Here is a 19,838-nt window from a genome sequence, read left to right as displayed (position 1 = left end):
AGGAGCGGGGGGGGGAGGGGGGAGGCTCCCCAGGGCTGCCTGGCCTGATGAAACCTCCCCCTCACCCAGACAGGGGGCTCCTAAACCTCCTGTGGGGGGACAGCAGGGTTTGAGGGTACTTGGCTGGACTGCCAATGGCTGAGATATGTGCTCTAGCACCCCTACCTCCTGGCCTGGGGTCAGTGCAGACCTCCCCCTGCCTTTCCCAATTAAAAACTGAATGTCAGTTCAGCTGGTTATCCGTTCAACCTATGCAGTTTAGAGGAAGCTGCCTAGTTTGAATTGATTTAGCCTCAGGCTTTTTTACTTTCTGTACTTAATTAGCCTTAGGGTTGTAGATCTGAGGTCCACAGGATTTCAAATAAACTCAAATGGGCCTCTTTTTATTCCTTTTTTTGCATCAGAAAGCTATTGATTTGTTTGAAATACAGTGGGACTTGGTTTTCTCATACTATTGCTCTAACATCCATGAACTGTAGGACCATAAAACAGCCAAATCTTGGATCATTTTGACCCTAACAAAGGCTTCTAGAGTATTAACAAAAAAGCCTGTGGAAGATGGACTAAAATGCAAATACACATGGATTCTCCAAACAGAAATAAAAATTCTAGAATCTACACAAACCAAAGCTGACTTGTTTATACCAAACATACCGCTTTAGGCATGCAACATCCTACAGAGTTTAATCTAAAAAACACTTCTCTTTATCCTTCTAGGTAGTTAAATAGAATCACAGAGACAATCATAGAATTATGGAGAAACAGGGCTGGAAGGGACCTCCAGACTAGGGATATAAATTACACATAAACCAGTATTAGTAATTGGAAACCGGTTCAAATCTGTAACACAACAGATGTTCAATGCACATAAACCACTTTAAAAATGGCCAAAACCAGTTAAACATGGCACCAACATGTCAGATGGCGCTTCTGTTGACTTCAACAGTCCTTGGCTAAGATTACAGATTAGAACGGTACCCAATTTAATCTTGCTGCTGTATAAAAAAAGTGGAAGCATTCAAAGCACTTTGTTTAGAGTAGCTTTTACCTGTATGATTTTACCTAACCCAGACAGGGGGCTCCTAAACCTCCTGTGGGGGGACAGCAGGGTTTGAGGGTACTTGGCTGGGCTGCCAATGGCCAACAGGCTGAGAGATGTGCTCTAGCACCCCTACCTCCTGGCCTGGGGTCAGAAAAGAGCAGAATTGTTACTGTACTTCCAATGATGACCCATCAAAGAGGTGATTCAATCCTTGATCTCCATTATCAGCCAAGCACAAGTTCATGATGCAGAATGAAAAAGGTAGCTCAAAAGTAATACAACTGTGGATGGGGTTACAAAAACTAGTCCAGATGATGACATACAAATCCATAATCTCTCTTTAGCCCATACTTAACACAATCTCATTTGTATCCCATTATCTGGACTAGTTTTTATAACTCCTCTGTCCCTATGGATTTGCTGCCTTATTTAAGCCTTTTCACTTCTTCAATCCTCCTTTCCTTCTCGCAGCAGTTCACCTTTTCCTTTCCTTCCCCCTTCCCTATTCTTTATATTTAAATTATTGCTTTCTAGTTGGAAGCCCTGCTCCCTGCAGGTTCATTCACAGCATCTGTCAAGGTTAAGTTGTTGCTTACAAAAGCTTATACCTCTGAATTAGTTAGTCTATAAGATGCCACTTGAGCATATCTTCTGCCTGAATTCAGACTAATGTGGCTACTTCTCTCTGCCTTACAGGCAAAGTAAACCAGTAGTACAGTAATTAATAAAATAGGAAACTTATTTTTCCAGTCATAACCCACGAGAAAAAAATACATAACACTCTAAGTTTTAAAAAGTGACTGATTTTGGATGCCTTACATTTTTGGGTTCTCAATATGGAATGACTGAGAAAGGTGTGATTTTCAAAGACTTGCATAATACCCAGTACAATGGGATCCTGGTCCTCGGCACTACGATAATATAAATAATAAACAATGGTAAAAAAGTATTTTGAATATTTAGACCAATTTTGTGACAGTTGACTTTATATGGCTTACCTCATTGAGGTCCTAGTGCCTATTATTTTATGCTCCCTTTCTTGTCTCTGCTGCAACAGTGAAATGACACGATGAGCTTCACTGAAGACGTGGGCACAAAAGTAAAAATTATCTGGCTTCCAAATGTATTTTTATATTCAATCTTAAATATTTCCTTAGTAGAAATAGTCATTTTCATTTCAGTGCCATTTAAAACCTAGGGAAAAAGATTTGCCACATGAAAAACAATGTTGACTAAATGGAAACCAGTTGTTTTTCAAGTTCCTAAGAAGGACTGATAGGAGCACTGTTAAAACATAAGATACACCTATGTCATTCTTAAAAAAAAAAATCATGAAATGCTCTTTAATTTTTTTTAACAATTTTGACTTCAACTTAAAAGCAACACCAATCTCCTACAATGGATGAGAACAATCAGCCACTTTCTACTGCATCAAGCAAACAGCTTTTTAGCTACAGAGAAAGGTGATAGCTATTAGCCTCACCCCACTGCAGGCTTGTGTTCAGAAGACATCTGTTAGGACTTAATAAATGAGCAAAGCAGCTCAGTACATAACTAAAGATATATTTTGGGCCCGCTATAGTCCAAATCCTGTTCTGATCCCAAATGACAACTGGGTGAAAGACTGTGACTGCAGTAGTAGCAAATTTCACTTCAGGCTCCAGCTAAGAAATTGAAAGTGTTCTCAGTGTCTAAATATCACCAAGTTCATACACAAGTGTTTTGTAGACACATATTCCAAATTACTGTTATCATTGCTAAGGCTTCAGTGTAGACAGTCCTTGGCTGATTCTGTCATCTTGGCATATCCAAGAATAAAGAGAGCACACTGCCATAGCACAAAGATGAATAGTAAATTAATTGGCTATTTATAATTGGCTAGACCCAACAAACAGCCTAATAATAGCTTATTTTAAAAGCGCTAAATCCTGCAGCACTGAAAACTGGATCCAAATTCCTAGGATAGTGATACATTCAGGCTGGGCTTCAGACAGAAGAGGAGATCACAGAGTAAGAAAATAAAGCTAAATTGGCTGGTAGACGATCTCAGAATTAGAAGCTCCCAGTTTAGGAAAATTCTCAATACCATAACCTCCAGTACAGACACTCCCCCAGTGAAAATAAAAGAAATGCTTTAAATGGACATCACATGCATCCTTGTCTCCCTCGAACCTTCTCCTCTATTCTAACAACCAAGCCCTTACAGCTTTTACCCCAAATATTTGTTTTTTATAAATATTATCTGATACATTCAGGCTGGGCTTCAGACAGAAGAGGAGATCACAGAGTAAGTAAATAAAGCTAAATTGGCTGGTAGACGATCTCAGAATTAGAAGCTCCCAGTTTAGGAAAATTCTCAATGCCATAACCTCCAGTACAGACACTCCCTCAGTGAAAATAAAAGAAATGCTTTAAATGGACATCACATGCATCCTTGTCTCCCTCAAACCTTCTCCTCTATTCCAACAATCAAGCCCTTACAGCTTTTACCCCAAATATTTGTTTTTTATAAATATTATCTGTAAGATTATCTGTAATAGAGGAGCTTCTCTAATGGAGTGTGCAGGGCTTATGGAAACCTTCAAAATAACTACCAGAACAGTTATTACTCAAAAGAAGGAGCATATTCAATTGCTATGTAGCACATCTATCTTGGTATTTATAATTTGCCATCACCACTCACTCATAGATCACAAGCATAATGGCTACAATAAGAAAATAAGAATTTTAAAAAAATAATTTCTGTGTGATTTATGAAACAAAATCTGTCACAGAAAGAGGCTTTTCGTCTTGAACAGAATTCAGCCATCAAAAACATGCAAAAGAAAGAAATATATTATTAAAAGTAATTTGCAACATACATTTGGTTTGTGATTGATTTCATTTCATCAATATTATTTATTTATGATTTGTATTGATATGTAAAGAACAAGAAATATTGTTAAACAATTTCCTCTGCTTCCTGTTTTTATCTTAGAACTATTAAGAACATCAAGAATGATTTTCCTCAAAGTGTGAATTTTGAGCTCTCAACCCTATGTTGAAGAGCAGCATGTTGAATCTTTAGCAAAGATGCCTTTCCTCTTGTTATTGCTAAGGATTTTGCCTTCAGTAGATGAGAGCAAACTTGAAAAACAGTTTTTATAACAGTCTGTAAAAAAAACTACTTGCTTTATTAGTTTCACTTGCCTGATGTCTCTAAACCCATACAGGCCCCAATGCTATAAACATCTACATATTCACTGAAATTCACTCTGTTTGAGTAGATTCTCTGAGTTAATTTCACACACATAAGTGGCTTCATTTAGGCAGATGCAGAATTATTTGTAGGATCATTCCAGTTAACCGTCAAGCTATTTGCAATGTCTTTTAGAAAAACAAGTAATAAAACCTCATTTCCTATTCTAGGAAAAGAAGCAGGAAAAAGGTTTAAAAGATCAGGTCTTTGTAACATTATAACAGCTCTACAAATGACCTTTACAAAAGCTGATGCAAAGAAGAGAAGTGAACTGTTAGTACTGTTGGATATGCTATCAGCTATATATAAGTAGGGACCTAGGCGAGACAAACATTTTTTTGCAGACCACTCAGTGTGCCAAGCCAATGTTGCAGGTATTTCACAGTGGCCTTGCCCCTGCTCCTCAATGCTGATTGGTAGAGAGGCCCAGGGGCAAAGAGGGACACAGGGTCAGCTGCCATCTTGATTGCTGGCTGCTGTTTGCGCTGCCTGGCCCCTTGGCGCTGATTAGCAGAGAGACCCCGGTGGGAGAAGAGTTACAAGGGGGCAGCCATCATCTTCTCTGCAGCCCCTCACGCTACCCCACCAACTGGTGCCCTCCCCACCTGGCAGTAAGAACCACTGGCTCCCACGGGACACCCAAATTTTATTTTTATTAATGTTTTTGTTATTGTTAATAATTTTGCACATTTTGTGGACATTCCCAGATTTTGTGGTTTCCATGAAATCCACAAAACTGAATTAAGTAGGTCCCTGTATATAAGAAGCAGAGGCAGGACTGCTAATGCATAAAAAAAAAATGCCAGAAATATTATTCAACTGATTCAGCTCTGCAAGTTAGTCACAAATATCATATTAGATAAGGCATCAAATCTCTTCCACAAAAAAATTCAAGCCCAGGAAACTGGCCAAATATAATTTTGCAAGGCTGCACATAATAGAAGAGTAACATGAGTTGGAAAACTGACAATATTACTCATGTGTAGCTTTTTCAAAGGAGAGGTATTTTTTACTCTTAAAGTGATTACCAAGGACCATTTGAAGGAAACAGAAAAATTGGGACCAAGATTTTTTAATACAGGAGGCTAAAGTTAACATGTTAAAACCATAGGTAAACAGCTAAAGAGTGGGCCTGAGTTTCAAACATAGTGGGCACATCTGCATTTTCATTATGTGCCATAATAACAGGTACTAAACTTAATGTGCTAATCGGCACTACTGCGCATTAACACAGATGAATGGTTTTTAAGTGACATTAACGCAGATTGGACCAAGTCTACTGCAAATTAGCGCATTAACAGTTTTTGCCAGCCATGCTAATACGCAGTACAATTCACCTAATACTCAGTAAGTGTCTCATGTAGATGTACCCGCTGAGGACCAAGCAGCTGCCACTAGCTTTAACGGGCTCACCAACAAAACACCTGCTGGTGTCAAGGGAGCTTAACATATCTGTAGTCACATCAATTATTTTGGAATCCAAATAAGGATCAAATAGCCTAACTTTAGACACCTAATTTGAAAATCTTGGCCAGGATTTGAACTGCTTAGGAGTTCCTTTTGTTCTAGCTGTTTATTGGCTCTACTGTGTGATAACACAGAGTTTTATGTCATGCTCCTAGCTGGGTTACTGATACACAGAGCTTTGCTAAAAGACTGCTTCTTTGCTGGTGCTCATCCAAAAACTAGTACATCTAAAAATAAACCAATAAAACAGAAAAGGACACAGCCTCTATCATTATTTAAATCCTCCATGTTGCAAACCGAATTTTAAATTCGATTATTTGTGAAAACACATTTCAATTTCAACATAAGTAAAGCTTACAGTCCTCTGAGTGACAAACACTAGCACCTGCAAGTTAGAAAGGTAGAATGATGGTACTGGAACCTCTGAGGAATGAGAAATGGAAACTAATGAGCTTATAGCAGAAATCCATGGGTAGTTGGTAGGCCTGTGTGAACCAGCAAGCATTCGCTTTGGAGTCGGCTGATTTGGAGGAATAGTGATTTGATTCGGTGATTCGAATCGCTGTCCCAATTTGAATTGGCCAATTTGGATTTGGAGATTTGGCACCAATTCAGAGATTCGGCCATAGACTATAATGGGGAATCACTAAAATGCCTATAACTTTGTGGGTTTTTTGCAGATTCAGAGGAAAACAGCACAGATGGTGGCCCCTTCTGAGGGCATGAAGCCTGACAAGTTTCAAGGAGACAGATGCAGGGGTTTCTGTGAAAGTGCCCCTCAAACTGTTGAAAGCAAAACTCGTATTACTTGTGTGTGTTAAGGTAGAACGAGGTGAAAACAGGAGGGAGCTCAGTGAAAGATCACAGTCACTGGCCAGCTACAGATATCAGTATCAGAGCAGTCTTTCTCCCCGCTCAGTCTTTTCTATATATGGAAGAACACACCATCCCCCTCCCTCTTCTCAGTTTCTGTTTGCTGCAAGCCTTCCGAATCTCCCTGAATCGATTCGGAGGCTCCCAGTCCGATTTGGACCATTTAATGGGTCTCTTGATTCAATTCAGATTTGGAGATTGGTCTGCCAAATTGAGCCAAAGCTCCTCCGAATTGAATCGGCTACCGAAGCTTTGCACAGCCCTAGTAGCAGGTATGCAGGAAAGATTATTTCAATGTAAGCAGATAGTGACAGAAAATCATGGACTTGATCATGATGACAGATGGCTCAGTCGGTGCAAAGAAGGACTACAGGTCTCTGTATGTAACACATTTTCTTGGGGAAACCAAAAATGAATCAGTTTCTTGAGCTAGGGACAGAAATTACACATAAGCCTGTATAAGTGACTGGAAACTGATTCAAATCTGTCACAGTTTTTACTGTAGTGAATAATGTAACGTAACTATCTAAGAAATTGCAGCTATATTCTTTTCTCATGCTAGTATAAAACCAGAAGAAATGCTACTGAATTCACTAGAATCAAATTGGTGTAAACACAATATAGCAAGCACAGAATAGATCTCCTGACTTCAAAAGAGGAGTAAGAAGCAGGAGGGGATGATTGTGATTATTATAAACAATCAAGATCCTGTTTCTATACAAAAGCCCTTAATAAATTAAAAACTATGGGAAGAGATATACAGAAAACATAAGCAGAATGAATGGAATTTTCCCCATAAGGCATCTGTGGAACTTTAAAGAAAATGCGGCTAATCTGTAGCATTGGCTGCTAAAAGAGACAGCAACTTAAGGTTCCTAATTAAACGATTCAATTCAAGAATCACCATCATTTCATAACACTGAAACCTGGAGTAACACCTCCTTGAATAAATGAAAGTACTTTGGGGTATAAAAACACAGTAACTAGAGGCTAATGAGGAACAGACAAAGAAAAATGTGAAATGCTGTAAAGCCTTAATAGTTGAGATAATGACTAAAATTTATGACTGCTTCCTTCCCTGGCAGACAGGAGTACAATTAGAATTCTCAAAACAACAGCCCTTTTGTGCTCGCATGCTGCGTTATGTTTGTACTGCTACAGATAGACTAGATGATAAAAAATAAATAGTATAGCACCCTTGCTAACCCAAGATAACAGCAATCTTTCTTTATGGTTCTGGGCCTGGGTTTATTCTAAAAATGGAGTTATTTAACTCATTGTAACTGCAATGGGTAGGAATTAACCATTTGGGCCATTTGCTATGCACAGAAGCTTCTGTATGCACAAGGACACAGGACAAGAACAAGCATGCTATTATGGAGCACTTTATAATTTTCTCTGTGGTCCAAAGACAGTCTACCATTTAAATAACTGAAAATTATTTATTTCTTTAAAAGAAGAAGAAGAAGAAGAAGAAGAAGAAGAAGAAGAATGTCCTTGGCTTGATGAACTGTTGAATGAAAAGCTTCAGAAAATGCACATGCCTTTCCTTTCATCTTTTACTTATACCAAGGATATGGATCACTTGGAGCTGACAGCCGTTGGAGCAAGCATAAGGAAATATGAGTAAAGGTTTTCTCATCTCATTCACAAAGGAAGTACTATTACTTCTATATTCTGAATACACAAACTTGACTTAAATAACCACAGATGGTTTTGCTACAGAATAGCCTAAGGCCGTCTTGTCCCTAAGAACTCTGGGAAGGACATATGCCCATGGAAGCTCTAACGGCCTCCTCAAGAATATTCTCAGGCCTGTAAGACCATCCAAAGGCTTTCATCTATTGTGTTCTTTCTGTCTGGGCTGCCCTCTCTCTCCCTTCCCGCCTTCCCTTTATGTGATGCACACATCTCCTCCTCGGGTCTAAGTAGTATGAGTTATGACATCAGTCCTAAATCTTAGTTAAGCATACAATGCTGTTGAAAAGCTCTTGAGAATTATTTCTTGCAGGCATGCTACAACAGGCAGTAGAATGCAAGAGGACTTTCAAAGTAAATATCAGAAATAATCCCGACACAGAGATAAAGCTCATTTCACAAACCAAGAATATACATCACTGAATTCCTTACCTTCACTTTCCATTGTTTATATATTTAAAAAAAAAGAAAAAAATTACTGCAACACCATATACCACAAACTATATGACAGGACATGTTGGACAAATCTCCTGTTTTTTTCCACGATGAGGTGAGACATCATGAAATGTTGCATAATTCAGCATTGCATGTCAGTGCATATCAGTTTAAATCATAAGTAGAAATGTACATGAATGAGACATTCGTGTGGCAAATACACGATAAACACTTAAGATTTATGGTTGGATTAATCTTCCCACAAGAAATGTAAATATCAGAAATCTATATGGGGTGAGCACTCTGGATCAATAGTTACTGGTTGGCCTATCTGGAATCTAGAGCTGCCTCATATTGCTGTTCTAAGACACAGATGGCTGAAAGCAATCCTACTAGTTGTTAGGAAAGCACTGGAGCAATGTAGCAATCTGGAAATACCCACAACTCCGAAACCATTATCCTCCTGTCTTTCTGTACAACTAACAGCATCTACCTAACTATGGCCATTATGCAAATAAAAATACCATTTTATCTTCTGCTGTTCGCAAAAACTGCCTTGAGACTAATATAGTCTTTAGAAACCAAAAAAGCAACAACGGCATTTCAGTTGGTACATTTCCCTGTCTTAATATTCCAAAAAAATTCTAATACAGTTGCATGATTTAAAATTTTATTACAGAAATAATAAAGTTATTCCATTTTGTAATATCCAAGGATGCTCTAAAAGCTTGAAATGATCTGCGTTCAAAGGTTCTTAATTAGTTTTACAAATAATTGTTTCAGTTCGACAAATCACAAAAGGCTTATGAATAAACCCCAAGTTTAGCAGATTTTTGTATGCCCATGTTTTGCTAGGAATTAAAGGGGGAAAAGCTGCTACAAGAAACCACCACAAAAGCATCAAAGTATGGAAATGAAAAGCAAAGAGGAAAGGACTTTAATTTGGTTAATGGGGAAAACTCAGAGCCACATGTTTAATGAGCTTATATACTTCCCTTACCCACACCCTAGTAAAGCTGAAGATCATAACACAAAGGATGCAAATAAACCGTAACAACATGAAGAAAAATTATACTTCCAAAAATCAGTCCAATTAAAATAGTCCAACCAAGCTAGTACTGATATGAAGCTGAGATTGCTAGCTGTTGGATAAAAGAAGTCTAGCTGTTTCTGTTTACACTAACCCCACCTGTGAAGTAGGAACAAATAAAGGCTTGCTATCATTTGGTCTAAGAGCCAACAGAAAATACAGGAAGATTTCAGTTTTCAAACCAGTACTGGCTGATTACTCCTGAAAACTCCTTTCAGTATGTAGAAATAGAGCAGCTGGCTCATAGTCATAACTCAAGTTGCTTACTTTCTCCATACCATCTGAGGAACAACACAGATACCAAATGCAGATGTGGCCTTTAAACAACCAGTCTGACTAGTTAGGAAAAACTGGGATGCAGCACATAAGAATGAAATGATGCAGCAAAAGCAAAAGAGTTATAAACTTAAAAATAAAAGTACATTAGAGAGGCTTCTGTACCTGGCCATTCCCAGACTGGAAAAGTTGGAAGGGACTATCAACACATCGAGCCTGGAAAAGGGATGAGTACCCAGTGTAGCATGAGCAGCCGACAGGCATTGAGGAATCAGCTCAAGCAGCTTCTCTGCACAGAGGTCCCTCAGACACCATGGAGCAAAGACTCGATGAGGAATGACTGGTTGAGATGCGGCACCAGGATTTTGGAACCGGCAGGGGTATTCCAAATGACCACAGCCCACTTCAACCAACCTATGAACAATAAAAAGTGCAGTGGTTTAATTTGATATTAGAAATAGGCAGAGCTAAATGTGAATACTGGAAGTTAGGATCCTCTGCAGACACCAAGGACACAAAACTACAGATGGACTTGCACAGAATGATGGCTCATTTGTGTTCTCCCGATGTTCACATCAGTTTGGCAGTGAAAAATTGTGGAGCAAAATTAATAAACTTGGGTGGAATTGATTTGGCTACTCCAATCTAAAACAAGTGAAAGTAGTAACACTTTGTTTTACAGCAAAAAGGAATTAAAAAAACATGGGTTCAAATCCAACTACTGTACAAGCCATAACTGTGCATACATTTGTGTCTGTGTGCATATTTTACAGTAAGAAAATATGGAAAAGTAAGTGAACGAGAAGAGCCCCAATGTAACTTAAACTAAAAAAACAATTCAGAATTTCTAAGATGAATGTTTTGAAACACTTCAATATTTAACCAAGGAACAAAGTCTGGATTCGTTTTTCCTGAAATAAAAACAGAAATATGGTTTCAATAAAATAAAAGTTCAAGTCCTTAAATTAAAAACGCTTCTGGAAAAAAACTATTAACAGCTGTTCCTGCTAATAAAACAGCAGTGGACATCATTTCAGTCTTATCACTGGTAACAGCTGAAAAAGAATCACTTCAGAACCAAATGTGAACTGTGTATCTTCTATGGAATGGTTTCCATCAAAGGTGGAATTGGAAAAAACCCTACACTTCCTAATGCTTTTAGAAGTAGTTATTTGTCCAAATGAATTCAGCTCAAAAAAAAATCAGCTTCATAGATTTTCACCTGCTAGCTCCTCACCTCTACAACACAGTCTCTTTTTGGTGGGTTGTGTGTTTGGTTGAGTGGTTTGGTTTGGTTTCTACTTATGGGACAGATTTTTCAAATACTTTCTAGTAGGTGTAGTGCTTATTATTACTATGGTAAATATTAGCATCCACTGCATTTGCTGAAATGCTGGCATATAACTATCTGTGTTAAAAAAACTATGCAATAAACACCACCCCACATTTATGCAATGTCTCTTTAGCTGAAAGAAATGGACCCTAAACAATTTTCACAGATCTACACAAAGAAACCTCACCCAGCGCTGAAACACAGCAATCTCTAGTGAAAAAAATGCCCTACATATTTAACATTATAACTGAATTTACATAATATTTTTCAAAGGGTGGCAGCTGACTGACTTTTTAAAAAAATTATATCCGTCAAAGTGTAGTTACCAAGCTTGAAATCTGACAAGGGAATGAAAGTAGGCACCCTGAATCCTTTGAATAACTGCCCAGGATTCTTCACAAACTAATAGACAGGAATCTAGCTTGATGTCTCTGGCTCAGTTTTATGCCTTCTATGAGGCTGCTCCAACTGTCAGAAAAGCCTCCCTCTTCTAGCTCCTCTCTCTTCCTTCAAACCAGCAGTGGAGACCCAAACTTCTTGTTGGGAATGTTTTCTTTTTTGAGAAATCTGCCTTTAAGATTTATCAGATGAAATTTATATTTCAGATGAGTTTGTACATTTTCAATGCCTGTAATATGCCTAGAGGTAGAAGCATGTCCAGGCATCAAAATCAAAATAAATCCATCCCACCTTAAAATAGCTTTCTTTCAGTAATCCATTCTCATTTCCTTATTTCTCAAGAACTTCTTGTCTTCTCATCTGACTAACTGCACTATGCTTTCCCCGTTTTATCTACCTTTGGGCCCACTCTTTATACTTTCATGACCATGCCAAGTGCTGACTACACTGATTTGAGTCTTGTTGATCACAGTGGGTAAGAACTCGATAGTAAATATTATGTAGAGAAATAAGGGTTAACAACATCCAAAACTTAGACTCGACAATCTCTCAGACAAATATCTGATGACTTTTTCTTTTGCAAAAAACCCCCGCCCACATACATTCACCTTTGCTACCTGGACGTCCTGCATTCATTTTACCTACGACACCATTTTCACGTAAAGCCATCTAAATTCAAACTTATACCCATCTCTCATTATGTACAGGATAGTCCCTTCTTGCTTCATCTGATCAAAAGACCTTAAAATAAAGTGATTTTATTTTCTATACAAAAAGTATTAAAAGTTTTTCAAAATAATACGGCAGTAAGTGGAATGAAAAATTATAACCAGTTTTATGTTTCTCAATAAGCAGCAGCAAATTAAATCCTGAGGGGAAGGACTAAAGAATTCAACCTTTGAATAAGAAAGATATGAATTATTAAGTTTTCTGTAAATGACAGAAGCCAGATTTGCATTTTGTGCACTTTAGTGAGAATTGCTGCAGTTAAGTTAAGTCACACACTGATGTTCCATATGTACAGGCACAGGCCTTATCACTATTTATGTCTGGTAACGCCCACCACATGCTAGATGCCATATAACACAGGGACAAGACAGACAGACAGTAAGGGAATGGCATACGACATGCAGTTTCAGAAGAGCCTGGCTGTATCATCAGATGACAGATGTTTTAATCAGGTGACTTCTTTTAAAAAGAAAAAAAAGGCATATCTACTAGTAACCATAATTAACCAGTTAATTTCTGTCCTCACAGTCAAAAAGGAACTTGAGGAGAGATTTTAAAGGACAGGAGAGTTACAGCAGTTGGTTCAAGGAGGACAGAAAGGCAGGAAGACAGTGGTAAGAGAAGTCTCATTGGTGGAACAGTGAAGACGTGAGACAAAAGCAACTATATAGCTCAATGATAGGGAAAGTACTAACTGGAGAAACAGGCAGTATTTGTGGGGTTTACATTACACGTATACCAGGAAAGATCCTACTGTAAAGGCAGCAAAAGTCTAGTCCCAAGGATTTTTCATTACTGAAAACACTTCTCTGTTCCTGGTGCAGTTTGCTTATTCTAAGAAGTTATGATTCAGCCTCCAACAGACATAAAACAAAAACAAACTCCCATGAAAGAGAATGCATAAAACAAAATAAAATAAAACCACAAATGGAAAATATTTGATGCTGAGGATGTTAGGGTTTGGGGGGTTTTTCTATCTGAAAAAGGAGGACTTTCATGCAGTGGTTAAAACAACCACAGCCCTCTGCTCTGTTTCTACCTCTAGTATGATATGTATGATCTTGGGCATATCACTCATTCTCTCTGCGCTTTTATGTTCCCATCTATAAAATGGGCGTAAGAACAGTTCTACCAATGATTCCCTCAATCACACTACACTGCTCCATCCAGGCTCCACAGGCAGGCTATCCTTGGCCCTATATTTCAGCAGTGCCAAGTAGGATGGAACACTTGAGGGCATTGCTCATGGAGACAGCAAGCTTACCATATGGTTATTGCCCATGTTTATATGCCAAATGTTATGAAAACACTGTCTGAAAAGGTTAGAAAACAACATAACTAAACACTTGCAACATTTCTAATGTAACGTATCTGAATAACTAAACCTCTCTCTTTTTTCATAAACACTTAACATAATTAATTACAGTAAGATCAGCAAAAAGTACAGATATTAAAAGCATGGCACATTAGAGAGGAACGTACAATGTAACATAATGGCAGCATGTGAAATTCTGTAGATACAACAAATATATTCACAGTGGGGATGTATCTACAGTATTACATGTTGTGTTTTGTCAGATACAGACATGTCCACAGTGGGTGCATAAGTATGGAATGATTTATAAGGTACATCTAATGGTATAAAAAATGAAAGTTTCAAACCATATTTCTCATCTCATTATTTTAAAGTAAATGAAAGGCTCTTTTTCTAAAGTTCACTGAGACTGTTATTAAAATTAACACAGCATCAGCTCAGCGGGAAAGTTAAACATGAGAGCCCATTAAGAGATAACTATCTGGTCCTCCACATACAGAATCTGACTAACAATACTGAAGCACTGAGGTCTTTACAATCCATATTCTTAGCAGCAATAAATGGAACCAAAACAGCTTGAGTGATTTACAAACCAATTTAATTGGCAAAAAAAGTTTTTAAAAAGCCGTACATTAAATGTTTAACTGATTACAAACTAAAAGGATGTAAGGACCGTGTGAAACTGGAGATAAATTGCAGCATCTGAGAATTCAGTTAGACAAATTAAACACATGTAGAAACTAATTGTCTTGATCTGCGAACCTATTTTTTTCTACAGAAACTATACACAATTGCCCATCCTTCGCCTCTGGACTTACTTGTCCGACAAAACTTCTTTCTGTCTTGATTAAACATGTTCATCTGTGATCCCTCTGCTCACATGAATCACCCACATTTCACAGACTACATGGAATACTCCCTCAAGTGTTTATTTTTCAAAAATATCCCAAACACCAACCTGAAATCAGCCTCTGAAAATGGCAAGGAGATCACATCATTTTTTATGACCTCAGTTGCAACAGATTCCCGTTTAACTTCTATCCAGCACCCAACAGCGATAGTGAAGGTGGATGCTGGCATTGGCATGGTCACATAATAGTTCCAACTAAAGATACCTATTAGCAAAAGGAAACAGCAATTACTTACTAGGATACAACATACATTTCTAATATCAGGACTCTGAATTGTAATGCACAAATATTTGGAAAACCTCTTCCCCCATTTCCCAACATTTTTTCTTCAAGAAGGAAACAGATAACTAGATTGTCTTTCAACCACATTACTTAATACATTGATAGTTACATGTTACTTCTGCTGGAGGGTGAAAGGCACATTAGGAAAGAGTTTAAATGTAAAATGGAGCTTATGCTAATATTTATATCTGAATAATCTGCCAAAAATTAAACCTAGCTTTGTGATTTTATAAATGTAAGCCTTAGTGAAACATTAGGATTATAGGAAAGTAGGGATGACCTCATGAAGTCATCTAGTCCAGCCCCATACTCAACACAGAATCATTCCTGACTAAACCACCCCAGCCAAGTGTCTGTGTAATCTGCTTTTCAAAATTTCCAGGAATGGAAACTCCACAACTTCTCCAGTAGCCTGTTCTGGTACTTGACCACCCTCAGCATTAGAAAGTACTTCCTAATTCTACAGTTGTTCTACATTGTGTACTAATAGTCCAAGCCTTTGCACCATACAAGCAGGTGTGGAGTCAAACAGGATCTTCTGCCTAGAAAAAGGGATAAGCGTTATTCCCCAGTAAGTGCGCTTATGAACCGCCATACAGGAAATTCATACGACAGATAATAAGATATGAACAGTTGTTGTTGGCTCTGCATCACCATATAACCTATTTCCAGAGTTTTAAAGGCTGCACAGAGAAGGTGAACAGAAAAAACCATGGCTGCTTACAACTTCATTAGAAACAGTAAGGAAATAAAGTATTTTAGTCAACTGAAAATCTTTGGAAATTCCAACCTGAGGAGGCTGAAAATCAGCCAACGTGGGCACCAGGGAAAGGGGTCTTATAGGACAGACAAGACAGTTCATTAGTACTATGAAATCCCAAGTTCTTGATGTTGACATAAACCATACCAAGGGTCCAAGATGCCTCCCACTGAAGTCAGTGGGAGTTTTGCCATTGCCTTCAGTGGGAGCGAGAGCAGGCCTGGAGGCAGTTTAAAACAATACTTCATTGTGTGTAGCATCTGTCATACATGCAGTGTTACAAAATGCTCCATCAGGTTATGCTAATAGAGCAACTTCAGAGTTTAATGGCAGCAAAGGAAAAGAGAAATTTTCAAGGATCATCATAAAAAAAGTAGTGTGTTTTCAGCTGAGTTTTGAAACAAGATTGAAAGTCAATGAGGCGCAGAGACAGAAAACTGTTCCAGACGGCAGGAGGTGTAAAGGAGAACACTCTCACAACAACAGTGAGGAGACTGTTTTGTGGGAAAGAGAGGAGGCCAGTGCTAGACAAACAGAGGGAGCAGAAAAGGTTAGAGTGAGAAACAAGTTCAGTGAGGCAGGCTGGAGCAAAGAAAACTATGGACTGTTTTAAAAACAAGAAGGGCAATTGGAACAGGATGCTGAAATGAATGGGGAGCCAGTTTAGCAGTCTAATGATGTGATGTGTTTATGCACCAAGTAAAGGAAGGTGGGCAGCAGCATTCTACACATAGCAGGGTTTAAACAGCTTTGTTTTTTCTCGACTGCCTCCAAATCCAGTGAAGAACAGAGCTCACCACCCTGAGCAGGTTACCCAGGCTGAGCACCACTGCATACTACTCAAATCTAGAAAAGCGGCAGCAATTCCTAATGAAAGAGAGAATCCCGAAAAACAAAGCACCAAAGCAGGACTCAAGGGCAGGAAGGAACTTGTTTTCCTCTTCATATATTCTTTCAAAGTCCCATATATTAGGATTTATAAAATCAGCGCTCCCATCACCAAATCCTCAGGCTCCTACTGTGTTTATAAGCCCTATTGGCCCCAGTTCACTACTGCACATATGTGTCTGCCGTCTTTATAGCCCAAAATGTATCGTCTTGAACAATTAACAGAAAGTCTCTAAGCACATAGTGAAAAGGATGAAGTTACTCCAAAATAGGTGGAATTTCCTATTACTGACCTGGTCTTTCTGCAAGGAATGATTACTACCAGTGACCAACATGAGGTGCTGTTTCTGTTAACATAATGTACATTTTTAATGTTTTTGGTCTCTCCTTCACTCTCCTTTCCCATTTTATCTTACTTGTTTCTCTTTTAATAATTGTTTGGCCTCTTCCTATTCTTTCTTTCTGTCCTGCTTAATGCTTCCATTTATCTATCCTGTACTCTCTCTCTTCCCACCTTTATCATCCTTAGCATTCATCTTTCCTCCCCCTTGCTCTTGTCCCTTTTATTTTCCTTTCTCTCTCTTACATGCCCTCATGTGGCTCCCTTGCAAACAGCACCACCTATAGGGAATGGGAAAGCAAAGCAGCTGGACTCAGTGCAGTGCTTCCTCCTAGTGCAAGTATGTATCACTGAGCTGTTAGACAGAAGGTAGGGTAGATTTGCACCTTACAGACTAACTAAATCAAAGATCCATAAGCTTTCATAAGCAGCTTCTTGCTTTATCAGAAGTTCAGCATTTGATGGAGCAAGCTGCTGCTTATGAAAGCTTATGGATCTCTGATTTAGTTAGCCAGGGGTTGGTGACCCACCAGGGATTAATTCATGGCCCCCAGGCTCCTGTCTGGCTGCCACTTCTGCCACTGCTACAGCTGCAACAGCAGCCAGAGTCTCTGGGCTCCCCTTCCCTCCCAGGGGGCAGGGCGTTGCAACACAACATGGCCAAGTGAGTTGAGGTTAATAGGTGTAAATAGGTATGCTCTATAATATATCAATTAGTTTTTGAAACTGGGTGCCACTCATTTCACAAAAGTTAGGGAGAGGTGCCTCAAGTCAGAAAAGGTTGAGAACTCCTGTATTAACCATATCTGCACTACATGAAGGTTCATGGGAAAAGAGCAGAACAGCTGTGTGGGTTTGCTTTTTAAAGGAAACTGGAAGCATGATGATAAACCTGAGGTTTAAAACACCCCATTATCTACATGGGTTATCTATTCATAAAACAGCCTTGCTTTTAAATCAGATATTACCAAGACATATACGGTAAAATCACAATACTTGAAAATATTTTCCAACAGGTTCTTTTCAAAGCGCCATTTTTCTAATTGGACATTTGTTTTGCAACTGCAGTATAAGCATACATGGTCTGATAGTTGCATAATTACAAAAAATAAAAAGCCTATTATATCAAACTAGAGGGTTTTTTTCCAAGTCATATGTTAACTGTTTAACGGTAGATTTAACAATACTAGGAAACTGTAATCCATTTAAAAGTAAGGAAAATACCATTCTTGTTCTCATCATGCATTTAAGCTATATTTAACAGTTTCAAAAACAGTTTGTTCATACCATACCTAAAAAAATCTGAGTGTCACTATATCTTATCACTTGACTTAAGAAAATAAACATATTTTCTTTAGTTTAGATAGCACCTATCACCTCTAAAAAGTCTTTGTTGCTTTACAATGCAAATTAAAATAGAGACCATATACAGATTACTTTGCCATGAAAACATAGCCATGTCTAATGGAAAATACAGCATCTGCTTAAGAGTGCACAATATCCCTACACAACACTTGTGAAAGTGAAAAATAGGATAGATACATGAAACAACAACTAAATAAATTGAAAGTACTGAAACTATTGTTTGGCTGAGACACTGAGATTAAGAACTATTATTTGGCATAGACCCTTTTAGAAAAGTTTTTGGTGACTGTGCAGGACCTGGACTGATCTCATCTGAAAGACAGAATTTCCAGTATCATCCTGCCCTGACCTATGTTGGAGCATTACACTAACACTGGCTCACAGGGAAGCCTGCTACTTGAGGAATCAGCAATGCCACTTGCTACAGCACCTGCATCAGACATGTCAGAGATCAACCAACTCAAGCACTTTCCTTGTGAAAGGGGGGAAAGGTGTTTCTCTCTCTGCCCAAATTTATTCTCTGCAGTAGAACACATATTAAACTGGTCTCCAAGCTGAATTATGCAAATAGTGGGGAAAGTGAACATGTTGACACCACAAATGAAAAAAAATACTAGATGTAAAAATTCCACAATTTCAGCCCCAATGTGAATGCAAACCGAAGCATCCATTAGTGTGTGTGCATTTGAATTTTAAAAAAGTCTCTTTGCTGTTTTTCTACTTCCTGCTTTTATATTTACTTTCTTAAAGCAAAATATAAATACCTAACCTATATGATTATAGATCCTTTTTACACAGTCTACTGCAAATCAAAATTCTCTCTCAACGCAAGCAATGGCATTTACTTTACACTATATTTTAGAATTTTGCAAATTAATATTTTGCAGGAAATGCGTTAAAGGTCTAATGCACACTGCACCTAAATATACCATTCAATGTTATTTATGCAACCTGAGAGACTTTAAGGGATGTGCACACTTGATAACAAAGGACAAAATTTGCTTCTGACCTTCAAGTACTATGTATCCATATGGATAGGCTAAGTATAATATTGAACGGGTTAAAGTACAGCTTATTTCTAGCACCTGTAAGAGTGTAAATATTATTCTCCCATCTACACAACTGATCTGGATTTCAAATTTCCAATGTTTTTTCTACCTATGAAACTAACACCAGCAAAAGAAGTCCATACAAAATTTCTGCTTATCACTGAATTCTTTTGTATGTTTCATTGTTACCTTAGCCTGCCACACTTTTTACCTACTATTCCCCCATTCATCTATATCCTTCATCATTTTCTTAGAGATGGTCATTTTTTATCTGTCTACATACTGTAATTCTTCATTCTATTGGTACCTATAAACCCTCAGAATACAAACAATAACTAATATCAATAA

At 38.2% G+C, this 19,838-nt stretch overlaps 1 protein-coding gene across 3 annotated transcripts in view; it reads right to left on the bottom strand.

Annotated features, from left to right (window-relative positions):
* Positions 1-19,838, bottom strand: part of CUNH9orf3 (chromosome unknown C9orf3 homolog) — a 326,108-nt gene that overhangs the window by 252,497 nt on the left and 53,773 nt on the right. For all 3 annotated transcript variants that reach the window (XM_019554787.1, XM_019554789.1, XM_019554788.1), the window contains exons 4-5: positions 14,854-15,010; positions 10,285-10,533 (exon numbers count right to left, since the gene is read on the bottom strand). In XM_019554787.1, the coding sequence (XP_019410332.1) occupies positions 10,285-10,533; positions 14,854-15,010 (406 nt within the window). The remainder of the gene's footprint in view (positions 1-10,284; positions 10,534-14,853; positions 15,011-19,838) is intronic.

This window comes from Crocodylus porosus, unplaced genomic scaffold, assembly GCF_001723895.1.
Source record: "Crocodylus porosus isolate Cpor-Errol unplaced genomic scaffold, CroPor_comp1, whole genome shotgun sequence".
NCBI lineage: Eukaryota > Metazoa > Chordata > Crocodylia > Crocodylidae > Crocodylus > Crocodylus porosus.
Note: the sequence above shows the minus strand (reverse complement) of the source record. Positions and strands in the feature narration are given on the sequence as shown.